This window comes from Prionailurus bengalensis, chromosome B4, assembly GCF_016509475.1.
Source record: "Prionailurus bengalensis isolate Pbe53 chromosome B4, Fcat_Pben_1.1_paternal_pri, whole genome shotgun sequence".
Lineage (NCBI taxonomy): Eukaryota > Metazoa > Chordata > Mammalia > Carnivora > Felidae > Prionailurus > Prionailurus bengalensis.
The window spans coordinates 82372857-82389649 of record NC_057358.1 but is presented as its reverse complement, the minus strand read 5'-3'; the positions used below and the strand labels follow the sequence as shown (position 1 = coordinate 82389649).

Genomic DNA, 16793 nt, shown 5'->3' with positions numbered 1-16793 from the left:
AAGAAAGAAAAAAGAAAAAAAGAAGCAACACTCCAATACACTTTTCTTTTTTTTTTTTTCCTTTTTTACTTACATTAAATACATCGGTAAATCAGCAGTCGCATTCTGTTACCACGATTGTTATGTTGGGAGAGGAAGAAAAGGGAAAAAAGGCAAATGCTTTCTTAGAAGAAAAAAAAAGGACACCCCCCCACCCCCGCCTAAAAAAAAAAACAACAACTGATCAGAAGGGGAGAAAAAAAATGAAGAGCTGGGAAATAAAAACTAAGATCCCCAAGCCCAAGAAAGCTCAAAGGAAAGCAGAAGAACTGGTAGGAAGTAGAAGGACTGGTAGGAAGTAGAAGGAAAGCAGCAGATAGGCCTAAAAGCTAAGGCCAATCCTGTTCCTAAGGGGGCTGGGGAGGGGAGAAAAAGCCTGGAGAAATGGTTTCCCAGCCCCAAGGCAATGAACCACTTCACTCCCATTCCAGGGGGAAAGATGCACAGAGAAAAAAAAACAAACAAAAAAAACCCCTTCATTTCTAAGGAATTTAAGAGAGCGATCCTAGTTCTTCCACTTATAAGGATGCACTGGGTGCTTTGGGGAGCTAGTGGATGCTGGGAAAGGAAGAGAAAAATATATGTGTTTCAGGGCCACGGGAACTAAGGCTGCCCCTGGAAAAGGAAGGGAATTGAGGCCTAAGTGGAAGAACCTAAGCTGGGTCCTTCGGAATCTCAGCTTCAAGGATTTCTCAGCTGCTCTGGGACAGAGGGCAGTCTGCAAATCAAAGGGTAGAAAGGTTCCAATCCTAGGTCACTGTGACCTTTCCTATCTTACTTCCCCCAATTTTCCCAAAATTCTGGGCTGGAACAAGGAGTTTAGAGCTCTCTCTTGCCTTAATGGCTTCACAAAGATATGCTAAAACACCAGATGAGAGAGGCCAAGAAGAGTGGCTAGAGATTTAGAAGGGACCAACATCCTCTGGTGACATGAGACAGCTGTGATGGACCTTCAGTGGCAGTTGTTCCCTGTCCACAGGAACAGGTGTTATGATTTGAGGGGTCCACAAGTAGGCCTGTGGTATTAACTTCTAGTGGTACATGGATTAAACCACTGGCTGGGGGTGAGTATGAGGATAAGAATCGGGGGACTAAATGGAAGATACTAACAAAGGAGAAAAGAAACAGGGCCTGATTGATGGGAGGTGGAGGACAGAACAGACTGTACAATGGGAATAAAGATCATACCTATTTACAGGGAAGTAGAAAAGACACAGTAATGGTTGGATCAAATTGAATGTGAACCCTAGGAAAGGATAGAAAACTCCTCCCTCCTGCCTGACACCCCTCTTCACTCCCATACAATGGCCTAGGCTATCCTGAGACCACTCTCCAGTTGCTCAGTTAATTCCCCAGGAAAGGCAAACCTATACTTGAGAGCTAGGTTGGCAAGAATATAGGTTAAGAGTCAGAGCTGGAGGAAGCAAGCAATGGAGACTGGACTTGAATAGCTGCCACTGGTCCTGTTCTCTACAGCCCCTCCCCAAACCTCATATATATACTACCTTGGGTTCCATTTAATTAAAAAGGTGAGAGGGCAGGTAAATCAATCAAAACCCCCATAAAACAAGTATCCCAACTGAACTACCACCAATTAAAGTGCAAACTGCAGGGGAATATAGTGGCTGGGGCTGAGGCCATCTAAAGGCCAGAGAAAAAAATGCATATGTATAAATCAGAGGATGGGATTCAGAAACTGGTCCCTCCTCTAATTAGATCACAGCAGAGCCAAAGATGCAGGCAACCAGTGAAGATTCTTTGGAGGACTCTGGGGTCCAGAGTCTCCCCCACTATGGGGGAGAAGCTACCTAAGAGGCTGGGTGAGGGGGAAATCAGGCCTTGGAACAGTTCCAGAGCCACAGGTGACACTGCATCTCCACCTCCTCTACCTCTGCCCAGTTAGCTAACAACACAACTCCCACCTGGTACCCGAGAGCTTGCCTTCCCGTTCTCATCTCTACCTAGAAACACCTCCACAAGGCCAACTCATGGAGACTGCAGTGTTTTCAAATACGAGAAACTCCAACCAAATAAAAACAAAAAGGAAAGGTTTCCTTACTCCCTCCCGCTCTGAGCCTTACTCTCCCCCAGGGCCCTTTAATGTGACTGAACTGGAAACCTCCTTCCTCAGTTCCTGGGTTCACCACCTTCTCCATCCTGGGGAGAGGAGGAAAAGGGGATCAAGAACAGGGATTGACCAAAAGCAGAAGGGGAAGGGGCAGGAGACAAAAAAATGTTTTCTGGAAAAATGAGGAGGAGGAGGAAGAGGAAAGATAAGTAGGTCACTGTCTTGCACCTATAATACAAAGTGAAGAAAGTTTGTTTTGGAAGGTAAGTCCTGGGGGATCTGACCCCCAAGCCCCAGAGTAGGGGTAGGAGGCCAGTGGCAACAGCTGCCTGGTGTTGGTTGCTGAAGCGTTAAAAAGTGCCATGACGGAGCTGTCAGGAGGCAGCCCTTGGGAGCCAGGGCTCAGTGTGCTGTTACCGTAGGGGCTGTGTGCTGAGGGGTGGGGATGGAGGTTATTTCTTAGCTCTCGTGCTAGCTCCATACTTGTTTGCTGCTAGCCACCCCCTCAGTTGCTACAACACTGGCTCTTGTTCTGCTGGGACTGCTCATGGAGATCCACACCCCGGCTTCGGCCTGCTGCACCCCCCAGATTCTGGGGTTCACTCTTTGGCAGCTTCTTAGCTAGAGATAAAAAGAGAAGGGAAAAAAGTATGGTAGATTTTACTCATCTCTCCAAAAAGACTATTGGGTGGGGGAGTGATATGGGGAAAGGGGAAATGTGAGAGATTAAAAGAATGTTTTGAAGAGGGGAAGGTTCACTTTTGTAAACTACATTAAAGATGTGGGGGGATGGGGGCTAAAGCTGTAGCCAAAGGATGGAAGTCATAATGGAAAGTTATTTCCATACCTAGTTTTCACAGCAGGAGACACTCCCCTCTGTCTTTACGACTTGGGCTAGTGATCTTGCCAAGAGGCAAGGCAAAAAGACAGGAAGACCCCAGGCTGTTCTGACCTTACCTATTGCCAGGAAGAGATCGTTCACGTTCATAGCTGTCTTGGCTGAAGTCTCCATAAACAATAAGCTGTTGTCATCTGCATACGCCTGGGCCTCCTGCAAGGGGTGGGTATACTGGTACTCAGAATGTAAGACAGGAACAAGTACTGTCTTTCCACTTCCATGTAGCACCAGAACTAGGTAGTATCCTAGGTTTAATTGCCCTCTGAGCCAGCTGGCTCTGGACTCATATTTTGGTGACGACTTCCTCAAGGATAACTCATGGTCTAGACCATTTAATCCAACAAGCAGATATCAGGAATCTTGATAATGAGGGAGAAGGTAAATTGGTTGGGGGCTTTTAGGTTGTGACACTTGAATAGTCCCTTACCTCAAATTCACCTGCTCCCTCTTTCCTGTTTTCACATTGATACCCCTATAGCTGGTACTCCCCTACCCCTCTGCTCTGAAGTTTTTTTCTGACTCCTCTAAAATCTCCTGGCTGTCATTAGGGTCACAGTATTGTTGTATTTAGCCTGGTGTGGAACTGGGGAATGGAGATGATAAATGACCTCAGATGAGGTTTTCAGAGAGGGCAGGTTTGGGGACTAAAGATCCCAAGTACAGAGGGAGTGTGTTACAGAGGGATTCTATGGGCCAACTTACTTCATACTCCACCATGCGCTTATTGGCCAGGTCAGCTTTGTTCCCTGCCAGGGCAATAACGATGCTAGGACTGGCCTGTCGCTGTAGTTCCTTTACCCATGTCTTCGCCCGGGCGAAGGTTTCCTAGGAAAACATGAGGAAGAGAAGGTAGGCTAGAATGACTGCCAATCTAGGCCCATCACCTTTTTTTTTAACTTAAGATTTTATTAAGTAATTTCTACACCCAACGTGGGGCTTGAACCCACAAGCCCAAGATCAAGAGTCACATGCTCCACCAACTGAGCCAGCCAGGTGCCCCAGGCCCATCACCTTCAAAACCCTGTCTCAAAACTCACCTCTTCTAGGCAACCTTCCCTCACTGAAACCACTTGTGTCATTACCTCCGTCTTACCAGCACTTGGGAGTAGAATTTATACTCTTATTTTATTTTGCCATTTCAAGAACTTGTTTTTTTCTTCCCCACCTAATTTAATTCCTATTAATAAAAGCAAGAAACTTCACAGCCCACTTACCTGATTAGTAATGTCATAAACCACAATGGCAGCTTGGGCACCTCTGTAGTACATGGGGGCCAAGCTATGGTATCGCTCCTGCCCAGCTGTGTCCCAAATCTCAAACTTGACTGTTGTGTCATCTAGACAAACAGACTGGGTGAGGAAGGCCGCTGTGGATGAGAGAATGGAGGGGAAGAAGTTGTAAGTAGGAGGATCAATGGGAAAATCCCAGCCCCCTTCATAATATCTCCATTCTCAGTCTAAGACCAGTTACCAACCAGGTCATTCAGCTAAGGAAAAGGTTTAGAGTTCCTCTCCTTATGTATAGGTCTTAGAACCAGGATTAAGACTGCCCTTGGCTAAGTCCTTCCTGCCAGAAGTTCCTCTAAGTAGTGGGGGCACATAAGCTATGAATGTTAGAGAGAGGAGCTGACACTTATCTCTCTTCTAACCAAAATAGAGGAATAAGGGATAGTAACAGAAAATAAGTTTCAAAGGTCACATCAATAATTAATTAGAAGATTTTAAAGACTGATGACAGATCCCACTATTAGCAATAAATCTGGCTGTTACTTTTTTATATAATCTTCTGCTGGTCCAAGAACACTGAATTTCCAAGGTTACTAGTAAAAGTAGGGAAGGTGTAACATGGGAGTTCTCATAAAAGATCTTTTACTGAATTACCGCCTTAGGGAGTAGTAGAAGGGAGAAGGTAGCAAAGGTGGGAAAGGCAGATGTCTTTTATCTTTTATATTTAGTTCCAGCCTCTTCTACAGAGCTTTTCCAAACATACATGTCTACACCTCCACCAAATTCACCCTACTTCCCATACTGATCAGTACATCTAGGGCAGGGCCCAAGCATGACAGGATAAAAATGTTCCCCAGGTGATTCTGATGTACACTTTTGATTATGAATCACTGCTTTAAGCCAACCCTGCTCAAGATGACACTCAACTAAACTTCAACTGGATTAAGAGGAAAGTGAGAGGAAGAAGACAAACAGATTAAAAAAAAATTAGTGATTTTCTTGGTGTGCAAAGGTCAACCTTTCTAATTTTCTTCTAGGAAGCAAGAGAACAAACATATCTATTTTTTGGCATTATGACAATTTTTTTTTCTTCTGTTTTATAAAGGATTTCTGTTCCAGAGAGCTAAAAAGGCCAGCTCCACAATCAGGTCTCTAGATCTCCCTTCAAAAAGCCTCTTTCCCTGAGGTACTCACCTCCAATGGTGCTCTCCTGGTACTCATGAAACTGCCCTTTGACAAAACGTAATACCAGACTAGACTTCCCCACTGCAGATTCACCCAGCAGGACCAATTTGAACTGGCATATTTTGCTGGCCTGGGGCTGCCCATTGGGCCTGGCTGTGCTTCTGCTAGTCATGGCTAGATTATCGGAATGGGAAAGGGTGGAGGGAGGGGGGATGCCACAAAGCGGCAAAGGGGGAAGGGGGAAGGGGAGGGGACTTCAGGCTTCAACAGTCCTGCAAGAAAAAAAAAGTGGGTAAAATTAAACACCGGGCCATTGCTGCTGCAATCAGTTTTAGAGAAAAGATAAATCTCCTAATTTCTTTGCTCCTATGAGGACTTAATAATTAAAATCAACCCCATTAACCCCATCAACCCCACGGAGAGGGTCCCAGGTAGCTGACACTCAGTGGTAAGAATGCAGAACAATAAAATAAAAATTGCATCGGAAGTGGAGTCTGCCCTACTACATAATCTCCAACTGCTAAGGGAGCTGAAATGGAGAGACTGAAAATGGTATGAAATAAGTTTATTTCCCATTACTTTTCCACCAGATCTTCAAATAACAAATTGATCAATTTTTAGTTGGCCCGAAGAACACCCAAATCTACCCACAAGTACCGTAGACCCCCAGTATCTCCTTGGTATCCCTGGTGCTGCCCTTCCCCTCACCCCCATCTTTTTTCTAGCTTTCAAAATGAGAGATGCACTCTAGGGGTGTGGGATGAGTCACCCCTCCCTAGGAGCAGAGGGGTAGCTTCTGGGCCCATATCCTTCATACACAACCAGTCTTCTTGATGTTTCTGAAACTCTAACCAGGGTCCATTTGCCAGAAAAATCTGTCCTTTATCATTTCTGGTCAAAGGTGAGTAGAGAAATAGACCATAGACAACAAACCGCATTCAGCATCAACTTTCTTTTTGCTTCTGCCACCTCTCTGAGTCTGAGAATCTACCATGTCTAAGAATCAGTAGGCTTAACCTCTCAATTTGCAGCTGTCTTCCTGGTGCCTAGGGATTAGATTACTCTCCACACTAAATGGGCCTAACAGCTGTAGCCCTCCAAATTTGAAGCAGAGAAAGGTGTACCTTTTGACACAAGCAGGAGTCTCCAGAGGATGATGCAGGGATAAGTTTTCAAGTGATAAACATTTGATGAAAAGAAACTGAACCACCTTTTTTTTTTTTTTTTTTAACCTCCCAAGGAGCTTGGAAAGCTGGTGGTAGAAGAGGAGACAGAGACAGAAGTGGAGACTTCTGAGAGTCTAATCATCCAAACCTGAATATACTTCATCATTCTGATTCTGAGGGGAAAGGAACTATAAGATTCAAAGGTGTTAGCATGATTAGAATATGCAAAACTTCTGTCCAAAACCTAAGCATTACTTTGGTTGTACTTTGTTCAAATTAATCTTTCTGTTCTCCAAGGCTGATTCTAATAACTCCATAAACATACTTTATGGCACGTGGGGAAACATTATTTTGTCACTATAGCAAGATGCTTTGGAGTCAAATCAGCGTTAACAATCTGTAATTCTAGTAAAGATAGAATAAAGATAGTAAAGAGAAAAATTATACAGGAGGCAGTGCAGAGGAACAAAGACTATGAAGTCTAATTCACTGGGTTTATTTTACAGTTTTGCTTATTACCTGTGAAGCTTTGGGCAGATTACTAAATCCATATGTGCATTTCTTTCATCTGTAAAATGGGATAATAGTTTATGGGCTGCATAAAGCTGTTGTGAGGACTGAGATAACACAAATAAGTATTGACAGGGGCATCTGGGTGGCTCAGTTGGTTAAACTTCTGACTCTTTGATTTCAGCTCAGGTCATCATCTCATGGTCGTGAGATTGAGCCCTGCCTTGGGCTCCATGCTCAGTGTGGATCCTGCTTGGGATTCTTTCTCCCTCTTTCTCTGCCCCTCCCCAGCATGCGCATGTTCTCTCTCTCAAAATGAATAAACTTAAAAAATAAATATGCGGCAAAAAGTGCTTCATGAATATTAAACCACTAATCATTTTTTTTGAGTGTGCATGTGTGAGCTGGGGAGGGAGAGAGGAGAAAGAATCTCAAGCAGGCTTCACACCCAGTGTGGAGCAAAAGCTTGACATTCTATCTCTGGACCCCGAGATAATGACCTGAGCTGAAATCAAGAGTTGGATGCTTAACCGACTGAGCCATCCAGGCACTCCTCATTATTAACGACATCAAGAAATTTCTCTGAGCCTTTCCTTCCACCTTTATAAAATGGAAAAAACACCTAACTCACAGAGTAGCAATAAAGGTTAAGGAAAAGATATATTTAGCATAGTGCTAAAAAATAAGTATTGTTGGGGAGTCTGGGCAGCTCTGTCGGTTAAGCATCCAACTCCTGGTTTTGGCTCAGGTCGTGATCTCAGTCATGAAATCGACCCCCCCCCCCCCCAGCTTTCTGCCCCTCTTCGCACTCTCTCTCTCAAAATAAATAAACTTGAGGAAAAAAAGGTAAGTATTATTTAGTGGCCCTGATTTACAGAAAAGATCAATGAGAACTCCAAAAAGTCCCAAAGTAGACTAGATTAAGACAGAGGAATGTAAGAAATTACTCTGATTCTACTGATATTCCCCAGGCCAGTGAGTCCTACGAATCCAGATACACACAGGCTATTTTGTGGTGTTTTCAGTGGTTCATGAGGAAATGGTAAAAATAAAGACGATATAGCAAGTTTTTCATAAAGCTAAATTTATTCAATTTAAAAGAATATTCTCTGTAACAAGACTTCTAACTTCTTACTTTCTTAGTATCAATTTCCTCTCAAAGGTAAATATGTATTATATAGAAAAACCTCTAACACCTCTTGTTAAAAAGTTGTAGTACAAAACACATGGTTGGATCCTACAAATGTAAAACAAAATTCTGCATATAAAACATTTTGGAAGAATACATACAAATTTGTTAACAATTTTGTTACCTCTCTCTGAGGAGAGTAGGATTGAGGAGGGTGTTATGTGAAGGACTTAAGAGTTTTTCATTCTACCAAATTCTTTTTTTTTTTAAGAGGAAATATATATTTTTTAATTATATTTTTAGGAAGCATTTTTTTAAAAGCTTTCTAAATAACTGTTTTAATGCTTTAAAAATATAATGGTGTTGATTGGCAATAGTAAGACTTCTAAATACCAGTATGTGGGAAAACAAAACCCTCAAATTTAAATTAATTGGTCCACAAAATCCTAAATTCTGGGATCCAGTACTGCAAGAATCGGTATTAATTAGGTTCTTAGCGACTAGTCACAATGCTTTAGCTCTTTTTCAAACTGGGGGTTGTAAACCAATAATGACCTTGAAATCACTTGTGGATCATGATCAGTATATTAAAAAAAAGGGGGGGGGGAGTGCCTGGGTGGTTCAGTTGGTTGAGCATCTGACTCTTGATTTTGCCTCAGGTCGTGACTTCGTGGTTTAAGAGTTTAAGCCCCATCCATGTCAGACTCTGTGCTAACAGTGTGGAGGCTGCTTGGGATTCTCTTTGTCCTCTCTCTCTCAAAATAAATAAATAAATGTTAAAAAAAATTTTTTTTAAAGAAAAAAATAACAAGTATGTTGCAAATAAGAATCATTTTGTGAAAATGTTTCACTTTATGTACACACATTGAATTATGATGTAAAATGTTTTGTTTTATTAGGAGTCATGATTAAAAAAAAAAGTTTAAAAAACTGCTCTGGAGAGGCCTGACAAGGAAGGAGGGGTTAATAAGGATGGGAGGAAGTCTAGTCTCTCGCCAGCCTATAGGTTATGGTTACTGTTATAAAACTTCTAGATGAAATTAAGATGAGGGCTGACTATAGCTCTCCAGGGGTCAGAGGATTCTTCAACCCTGCTACTGAAGTTATGACACAATTATGAAAATGGGGAGTCAAATTAGACAGGGGCAGTCCCGTGTAGTACTGGTAACGGCTTTGGAATCAAGCAAGGCTGGGTTTTACACTCTGCTTTGCCAGTTAAAATCTACTGTGATCTTACGCTACTCCCTTTGCCTTTCTGAGCCCTGGCTTCCTTATCTATAAGGATCGTTGGGGAGGGAGGGGGTTGGAAAAAGTAGTAAAGAGTGAAATTTGAATTCACTTCCAAAGTTCTGGGTACATTTAAGAAATTCCTGGGGTGCCTGGGTGGCTTAGTCAGTTAAGCATCCAATTTCGGCTCAGGTCATGATCTCATGGTTCATGGGTTCAAGCCCTGTGTCAAGGCTCTGTGCTGACAGCTCAGAGCCTGGAGCCTGCTTCAGATTCTGTGTCTCCCTCTCTCTCTGACCCCCCCTGCTTGCGCTCTGTCTCTCTCTCTCTCTCAAGAATAAACATTAAAAAAAAAAAAAAAAAGAATAAACATTAAAAAAAAGAAATTTCTTTCCCTTAGAGTTTCTCAGAATCTGTGAGAAATGATTTTTAAGAACATATTTATGTGGCACTTCATATACACTGTTTCATAAGAAAAGATAGGCCATCATAACTCTACACTTTAGAACAGAAAACAGATGACACAAGAGGAAAAAACAGATGATAAGCTGATCAAGTTTCCTTTAGGTGACATACATATGCTATATTCTTTAAGACACAACAGGAAAAGTTACTAGATTCTTTGACTTATTTGCTCACCTTTTCTTTCTTTCCTTTTCCTTCCTTCCTTTCTTAAAGTAAGCTCTACATCCAAGATGGGTTGAACTCACAATCCCAAGATCAAGAGTTGCATGCTCTACCCGCTGAGCCAGCCAGGTGCCCCAATTATTTGCTTACATTTTCAACTATTTCAAATCATGTGATCTAAGGGGCAGAACACTAAGCCTCAATGTTACTACTTTACAAGGAGAAAACATGGGAGTTAGAATGGACTGAATTTTCATAGGCACATGGCTCTAGGCCTGGGAAAATAGTAGTAGGGAGTAGGGGAAATGTGGAGATAGGAAACAGTCACAAGCACATTCAGGTTGCAAAACCCTTGTTACCCCCACAGACAAATCAGCAAACTTTCTTGCTACTAAGCAACCTTGGATTGTCACAGATTAGAAACTAGTGGGTTAGAAAAAACTACCTCCTACCTGATGTGTCACCTCAATAATATGTCTTACCTTGCCTGTTCACAGTAATTGATGGGCTGCCCATCACTGTGCCTTGATCTTCAACCCCAACATGTATATAAGGCTATTATGTTTTTTATGCAATAGCTAGACTCTCAAAAGATCAGGGGTACAGATGTGAAATAATATACATAAGATTCAAATGATTCCTAGTGGTGACTTTTTTTTTTCCTAAGAGTTGACAGTAGGCAAATGATCCGTTCAAAGACAAAACATAAACCATTGCCACCCAGCCAAGTGGTGTGATGATTACCTTCAAACCTGAGGCCAAAAAAGGGAGGACAAGGAAGTTATTCTTCCCTTCAACCCTTTCAGACTGGGAAAGAAAAAATCAGATTTAACTTCCCTTAGAAGTGCAGCTCCACAAAAATGGTTTATCAAATGACCATTAACTAGGGAGGACTGAGGTTTGACCATGGCATCAGCCCACTGGGGAGGGGAAGGTGGAGGATGAAGGGGTCAGTTTATTAGTTTGGGAAGCTCCCCTAAACGCTCAGGAAAAGTATGCATAGGAAAGGTTTCTCAGTTTGCTGGTTCCAGCAGAGCAAGACTCTATTCTTCAGCCCCCCTTCCACTTGGTATCTTTGAGTGTCTGAGCCAAACACATTATGAAGCCTCTAGAAGACTATCACCTATTAACAGAGACTAACTTCCAGATACATTGCCACTGGAGTCTAGCCCACACTCAAATGTCAGTCCCATAAGGTCAGTTTGCCAGATAAGAGGCAGTCTAGAGGTCTAGTCCAGTCTCTGTATTTTACAGGTAAGGTAACTGAGGCACATAATATTAATCAACTTGCCAGGTGTTACCATACAGACAGCTATCACAAATAATATTAACTTGCCAGGTGTTATCATACAGACAGCTAAATCTCCTTTTGGTAAGTACTCCAAGTCATGTACTCTTGCTAGTAGTATACCACTATACCTCTTAAGGAAGCAGGAGATGCTAACTCTGAATTGAACCCTGAAGAGGGCACCAGGACTGGATCAAGAGCTTAGATTGGATAGTTTCTGCCTCTATTCAGTTTAGGTAAGTACTTCCTTTGGGACTAAAACCAGGTAGACAGATCCAGGACTTCCCTGAGAACTAGAATCCAATTCTATATTCTTCTAACAGAATAATTCACTCATTACCATGCCTCTCTAGAAGGTCTTGACCAACCCTGCCAGGAAGGCTGAAATGGAAATAATTTAATGGAATAAATGATAGGGAAAGAGTGGTAACTTTTACAAGGGTCTGTGTGCTGGGGACTAATGTAAGAGATTTAATGATTAGGAAGATAGGACAAAAGCCAGTGAATACCTTCAACTCTCAACTTCTTTTAGACCCCAAATTACTAAAATCTTGAACTGAGAGTTCTACTACTTGGCTCTTTCATTGTGTTGACCAATGTTAATTAATGAGTCACTGTCTTAAATGAGAGAGTCCTTCCACTTCCCCCACTCTCCCTTCCATTTCCCTAAGAGGTAAAAAGCATACTTATCTCTTATCAGTATGGTAGTACAAACTCTATTGACCTAGGAAAGATTTGGAATGTCCTTCCCCACTTTGTGAGACCAGTAAACTCGTAATTTATCTTTTAAGGCCAAGCTTAAATGTCACCTTCTCTGTGAGACACCTTCTCACCCAGCAGAATTCATCAGTTTCCTCTGGGGTCCCCTAGAATTACGACGGTATTTCTATCACAGCATTTATTACATTATATGAGTTCATTGTGTGTGTTTGTTCTGCTTAACTATCAACCTCTCAAACAGTGTTACTATTTTTTTTTTATGTCATCTTGACTTTCCAGCACAATGCCTGGTCCCTAGTAGGTGTTCATTAAATGCTCTCTAAATTAGGGGCGCCTGGGTGGCGCAGTCGGTTAAGCGTCCGACTTCAGCCAGGTCACGATCTCGCGGTCCGTGAGCCCGAGCCCCGCGTCGGGCTCTGGGCTGATGGCTCAGAGCCTGGAGCCTGTTTCCGATTCTGTGTCTCCCTCTCTCTCTGCCCTTCCCCCGTTCATGCTCTGTCTCTCTCTGTCCCAAAAATAAATAAACGTTGAAAAAAAAATTAAAAAAAAAAATGCTCTCTAAATTAATTAAGGCTAAAGCAGTCCTGCTTCCTCCTTCATCTATTCTTCCCCTTTTTGTGCCACCTGGATAGCTTCTTACTCAGTTCCATTTGGGAATGTTTTTAATAGTCCTCAGAATACCAATTCTCTCCCTGGCCTCTTTGTGATCTCCCTTGGATGGAGGGCCCCCTTGAGACCCAGCCCACAAAGTGCTGTTGCAACTCACATGGGCTAACTGCTTTTCCTGTCACCCGTTACTATGCTCAGATGGCCTAATCACACCCAATATGTGGCCCTCCCACCTTAACACTGAAGCAACTGTGGCTTAAAACAAGTTCCCTGAGTTTTCAGTTAATGTTAAGTGTTAAAAAAACTTTGGGTCATTATCTCTATTAATTCCTGAACTTGAGAAACACAAGTTAAAAAAACAAAAAAACAAAAAAACCCACCATCACACCACCACAGAGTTAGAGGACATTCTGAAAAGGTATCCACTGCCCCTAAACCAAAGCTACAGCCTGGCTCAGAAATCTGCATACACTTTGCCCACCTGGTTGGCTCCTTACTAAGCTCAGTTACCGTTCAATGACTAATTCTTTCCTAAAACACTCTTGGGAAGTGGGAGTGTACTGTGTAGGGTTTTAAGGTATCCTTCCTCCTTGAGGGCTGTTGCATTTCCTTATTTTGAGTTTACTGTCTTACACTTTGGTTACTTTCCAATCTGAAATGCTTTAGGATTAGGGAGCAGCCTACACACTTGCTTCTCCTAACTTATATATCCTCAGAAGTCAAATTCGTATCAATGCATACAAACAAGCAAACTACAGAAAAGCAATCCTTGCTCCTGGGCAAGGTGAGAGTTAGAAGATAGGAGGTATGACTTGAAGGACAATGGGAAAGCCCTCTTCTCCAAATACATTTTTATAATTCTGGATCTGTGTCAGATTGTTTCTTGAAGGTAGACTTGGATTAAAAAGAAGGTGGAAAAGACAAAAAAAAAAAAAAAAAAAAGTCTAGAAGAAAGGGACACGATACCACCAGGATGTAGAAAATGGCAAAGCCTGTAGAGGATTAAAACACACACATAGACACATATCCACACAATTTTCTCTAGGACTGGCTTTGCAGAAGGAAAAGAAACTCCTGGGGGACATAACTGAAGTTTCTGAGGGCACTGTACAAAGGCTGGGCACTAATATTAGAGGGCTTCTAGAGCCAGTAAGAACAAATTCAATTAATAAGGTGGTAGTATGAAATGTCCTAGCTGTACTGAGGTTTAGAGGAAAACCAATTTCAAATCCAGAGAAACTTGAGAGCTTCTCACATCACTACAGAAAGACAGATACAGGGGCCCCTTAGGAGAGCCACTGTCTTCTTTTGGGTTAATGAAAGATATTCAATGAATGTCTGAACACGTAGAGGCCATGAACCAGAAGACGGAGGTCTCAAATTCCTCACTTTAGCAAAGATGCCAATAATTCTCCCAAACAAAAAGATTTACCTCAATGCTTCTTTCCTGCCCATAAAAAAAGTATTAGCCATCTATTTGGGCATTTCCTAGGATACCTAATGCACAACTGGGGGATGCTGGGGACGGGGGGGGGGGGGGGGGGGGGGGGGGGGGGGGGGGGGGGGGGAAGGTGCGGTGCTCTGTGTTTTAAGAAGGTGAGGAGGAATAACCCAAAGTATAGCTCTCTGCTTGTGTGAATTTGATAGAAGACAAAATGATCTGTGAAAGGAGCACAATAAATAAGACAGTATCATTCCAGAAGAGAAAACTGGAAAGAATGAGAGACCAGAGTTTAGTGGGAACATGAAAACAGAATTGCCTTTGGTGGCACATCCCCCAAAGTAAGATTAGTCTGATCTGTTGTCTCTTATCTCTGACCTTTCTGGATAAAATGAGCGAAGTATGTGTGTGAAGATTTACACTTTTTACACTTCTGTACAGCCTGAGTATTTAAAAATATGTACATATTACTTATGTAATTAAGAAGAAATATAATCATAAAATACATTTGTATAAGAGAGTAAAAGGAGGAAGTATAAGGGAAAATCCAATAAACTCCAACTATAGGGGACTAAGGAGATCAGAAGACCATTAAAAATATATGGGGGGGGGGTGGGGTGGAGAATGTGATTCCTGTGCCTTAGTAATCCATCTTTTTCTCTACTCACCCGTTCCTCATATGCCTCACTGTTTGACCCAACTTTTACCTGGGCTCCTGAAGAAGTAGACAAAGAATAAGGGTGATGCCAACCTTCTGGAATGGAATTTCTCACTCTTCCTCAAATCCCTTCCTCAGTGATATCACCTCATATTTCCAGGCTTGTTCCACCTAACCATTACCTGCCTGGGAAATACCCAAGCTGAAGTCCCATAAAAGTTTCACCAACTATGGTCAGAAGATCTGTGACTGGGGATCTCTTAAGCCCCTTTCCAGGGCGGATAATACAATCGCTGATCCCCTGCTTCTAGGTCAGAGATACTGTAACCACCATAGATCAGATTATTAAGTGAGAACAAACACCCCCAAATCCAACTTCTTATTTCTTAGACAGCATTGCACCCTAACCCAGCTGAGGTTGGTAAGAAGAAACACAGACTGCACCTTAAACCAGTTGAAGCCAAGGAAAAGTGTAGGGAACAGTTGGAACAGCCAACAGTCACAATTTTTTTTTTTTTTTTTTTAACTTTTGTCTTCATTCGCTACCCTGGGAGTACCAAAAAACTTCGAGTCACCACAACTCACCACTAAGAGGAACAAAAGAGTGGGTCCTTTCAAGACCCAGATCCTCCAGTCCACCCATGAGCATTCCCAGAAGCTCCCATAACTGATACCAGGCCCTGCTTCCACTTCTCCAACTAACTAGTCTTCTAGATTAGAAAAGCTTTCCTCCTTTGCCTCAATTCTCCCTCAATGAACCCAAATCCCTCTCAGCTCAACTCAGAGCACCCTAGTTATTTTCATAATAGACACTTTCCCTAAAGAGAATGCCCCTTACCCAACTAAGATGCCTTCTCAGGCCCTTCCAACTAGACAGCTCGAAAGCCTCAGCCCCGGTTATCCTCGCGGCCCGGGCGTCTGGTTTGACCCCTCCGCACCTCCCGGCAAATGGGCTTACCTCACCCGTTGCCCCGTCCCTTTCCCCCAGCTCCTCCCTCCTCAGAGCTGCTCAATGAGGCCTGCCCCTGCCCTCACACAGCCCCGGGCCTCCCGCGGCGGCCCTCGGCCCCCGCAGGCCGCCAACACAACCCGGCCGCCTCCCGGCCTCACCAACTTCGGGCTCCCAGCCCGCCCGGCCCCCTCCTCAGCGCCCCCATTAGGCCTGCCGGGGCCCGGCCCCCTGCTCCCCTCTCCAGTGGGCCGCCCTGACCCCTCGCTGAGGTCCAGACCCGCCTCTGCTCTCAGGCCAGTCCGCTCTCCTCTCCTGGGCGCCTCCGCCCCTGCCCTTGTGGGCTCCATCAGCCCGGTACCTGGGGCTCCGTCTCCCCCGTCGGGCCCAAGCCTGTGTCGAACAGACAAACAGCTGCAGCTCAACCAAACCTCCTGCCCCTCCTCCTCCTCCTCCTCCTCCTCCTCGCCTTGGGGTGGGGGCCCCAGCCAATAGCACGATTACCCGCCTACCACCAAGGGTGGGCGATGTATGCACTAATCCGCCAATCCTCTGGAGAAAGGCGGGCCTCTTCCGGCGCCGTCACCAACGGGTACCAGCGAGGGACTGGACAGGCAGGGCTCCAGACCAATATAGAGAGGGAAACCTCGAAGATGGACGAGGTGAGGAGCCAGTAAAGAGCTAGCTTTCTGAGACAGGGGGCGGTGCACTGCTGACAGGCGTACATATCAACCAATAACATCTCGACGCCCTCATGACCCCGCCTTCTGACTCATAAACATCTAATCAGGTGAGTGATGGAGGCGGATCCAAGTGAAGATTTAACCAGTACTGGGAAAATTCGGAACTTGAATGGCAGGCAAGGCGGGTTGAAAGTAGCCTTAGGAAGGCCGCTACTGACCTCCGCCCCTCCCCCCGAATTTGGCGGGGGCTGACTCTAGCTCCCCGCCCTTTATGACAAATTGGCGGCGTAAAGAGAAATATCTCACCTAAGGACCCAGAGTCCAGGAATTAAAGTATAGCTCACGTCGGTGCGTCCTCCTTTTTGTGGGG

At 43.8% G+C, this 16793-nt stretch overlaps 1 protein-coding gene across 3 annotated transcripts; it reads right to left on the bottom strand.

Moving 5' to 3' along the window:
• Positions 1-46: 46 nt before the first annotated feature.
• Positions 47-16228, bottom strand: RAB5B (RAB5B, member RAS oncogene family). 3 transcript variants are annotated; one of them, XM_043564382.1, is made up of 7 exons: positions 16102-16155; positions 6541-6668; positions 5426-5688; positions 4220-4371; positions 3708-3830; positions 3065-3158; positions 47-2728 (listed from the first exon to the last, which is right to left on the bottom strand). In XM_043564382.1, exons 3-7 carry the CDS (start codon positions 5586-5588, stop codon positions 2613-2615), a joined length of 648 nt encoding a protein of 215 aa, XP_043420317.1. In that variant the 5' UTR covers positions 5589-5688; positions 6541-6668; positions 16102-16155; the 3' UTR covers positions 47-2612. The 3 variants fall into 3 exon arrangements, with proteins under 3 accessions (XP_043420317.1, XP_043420316.1, XP_043420318.1); XM_043564381.1 differs by lacking the exon at positions 6541-6668 and having other exon boundaries at positions 16102-16228; XM_043564383.1 differs by lacking the exon at positions 16102-16155 and having other exon boundaries at positions 6541-6715.
• Positions 16229-16793: the final 565 nt, after the last annotated feature.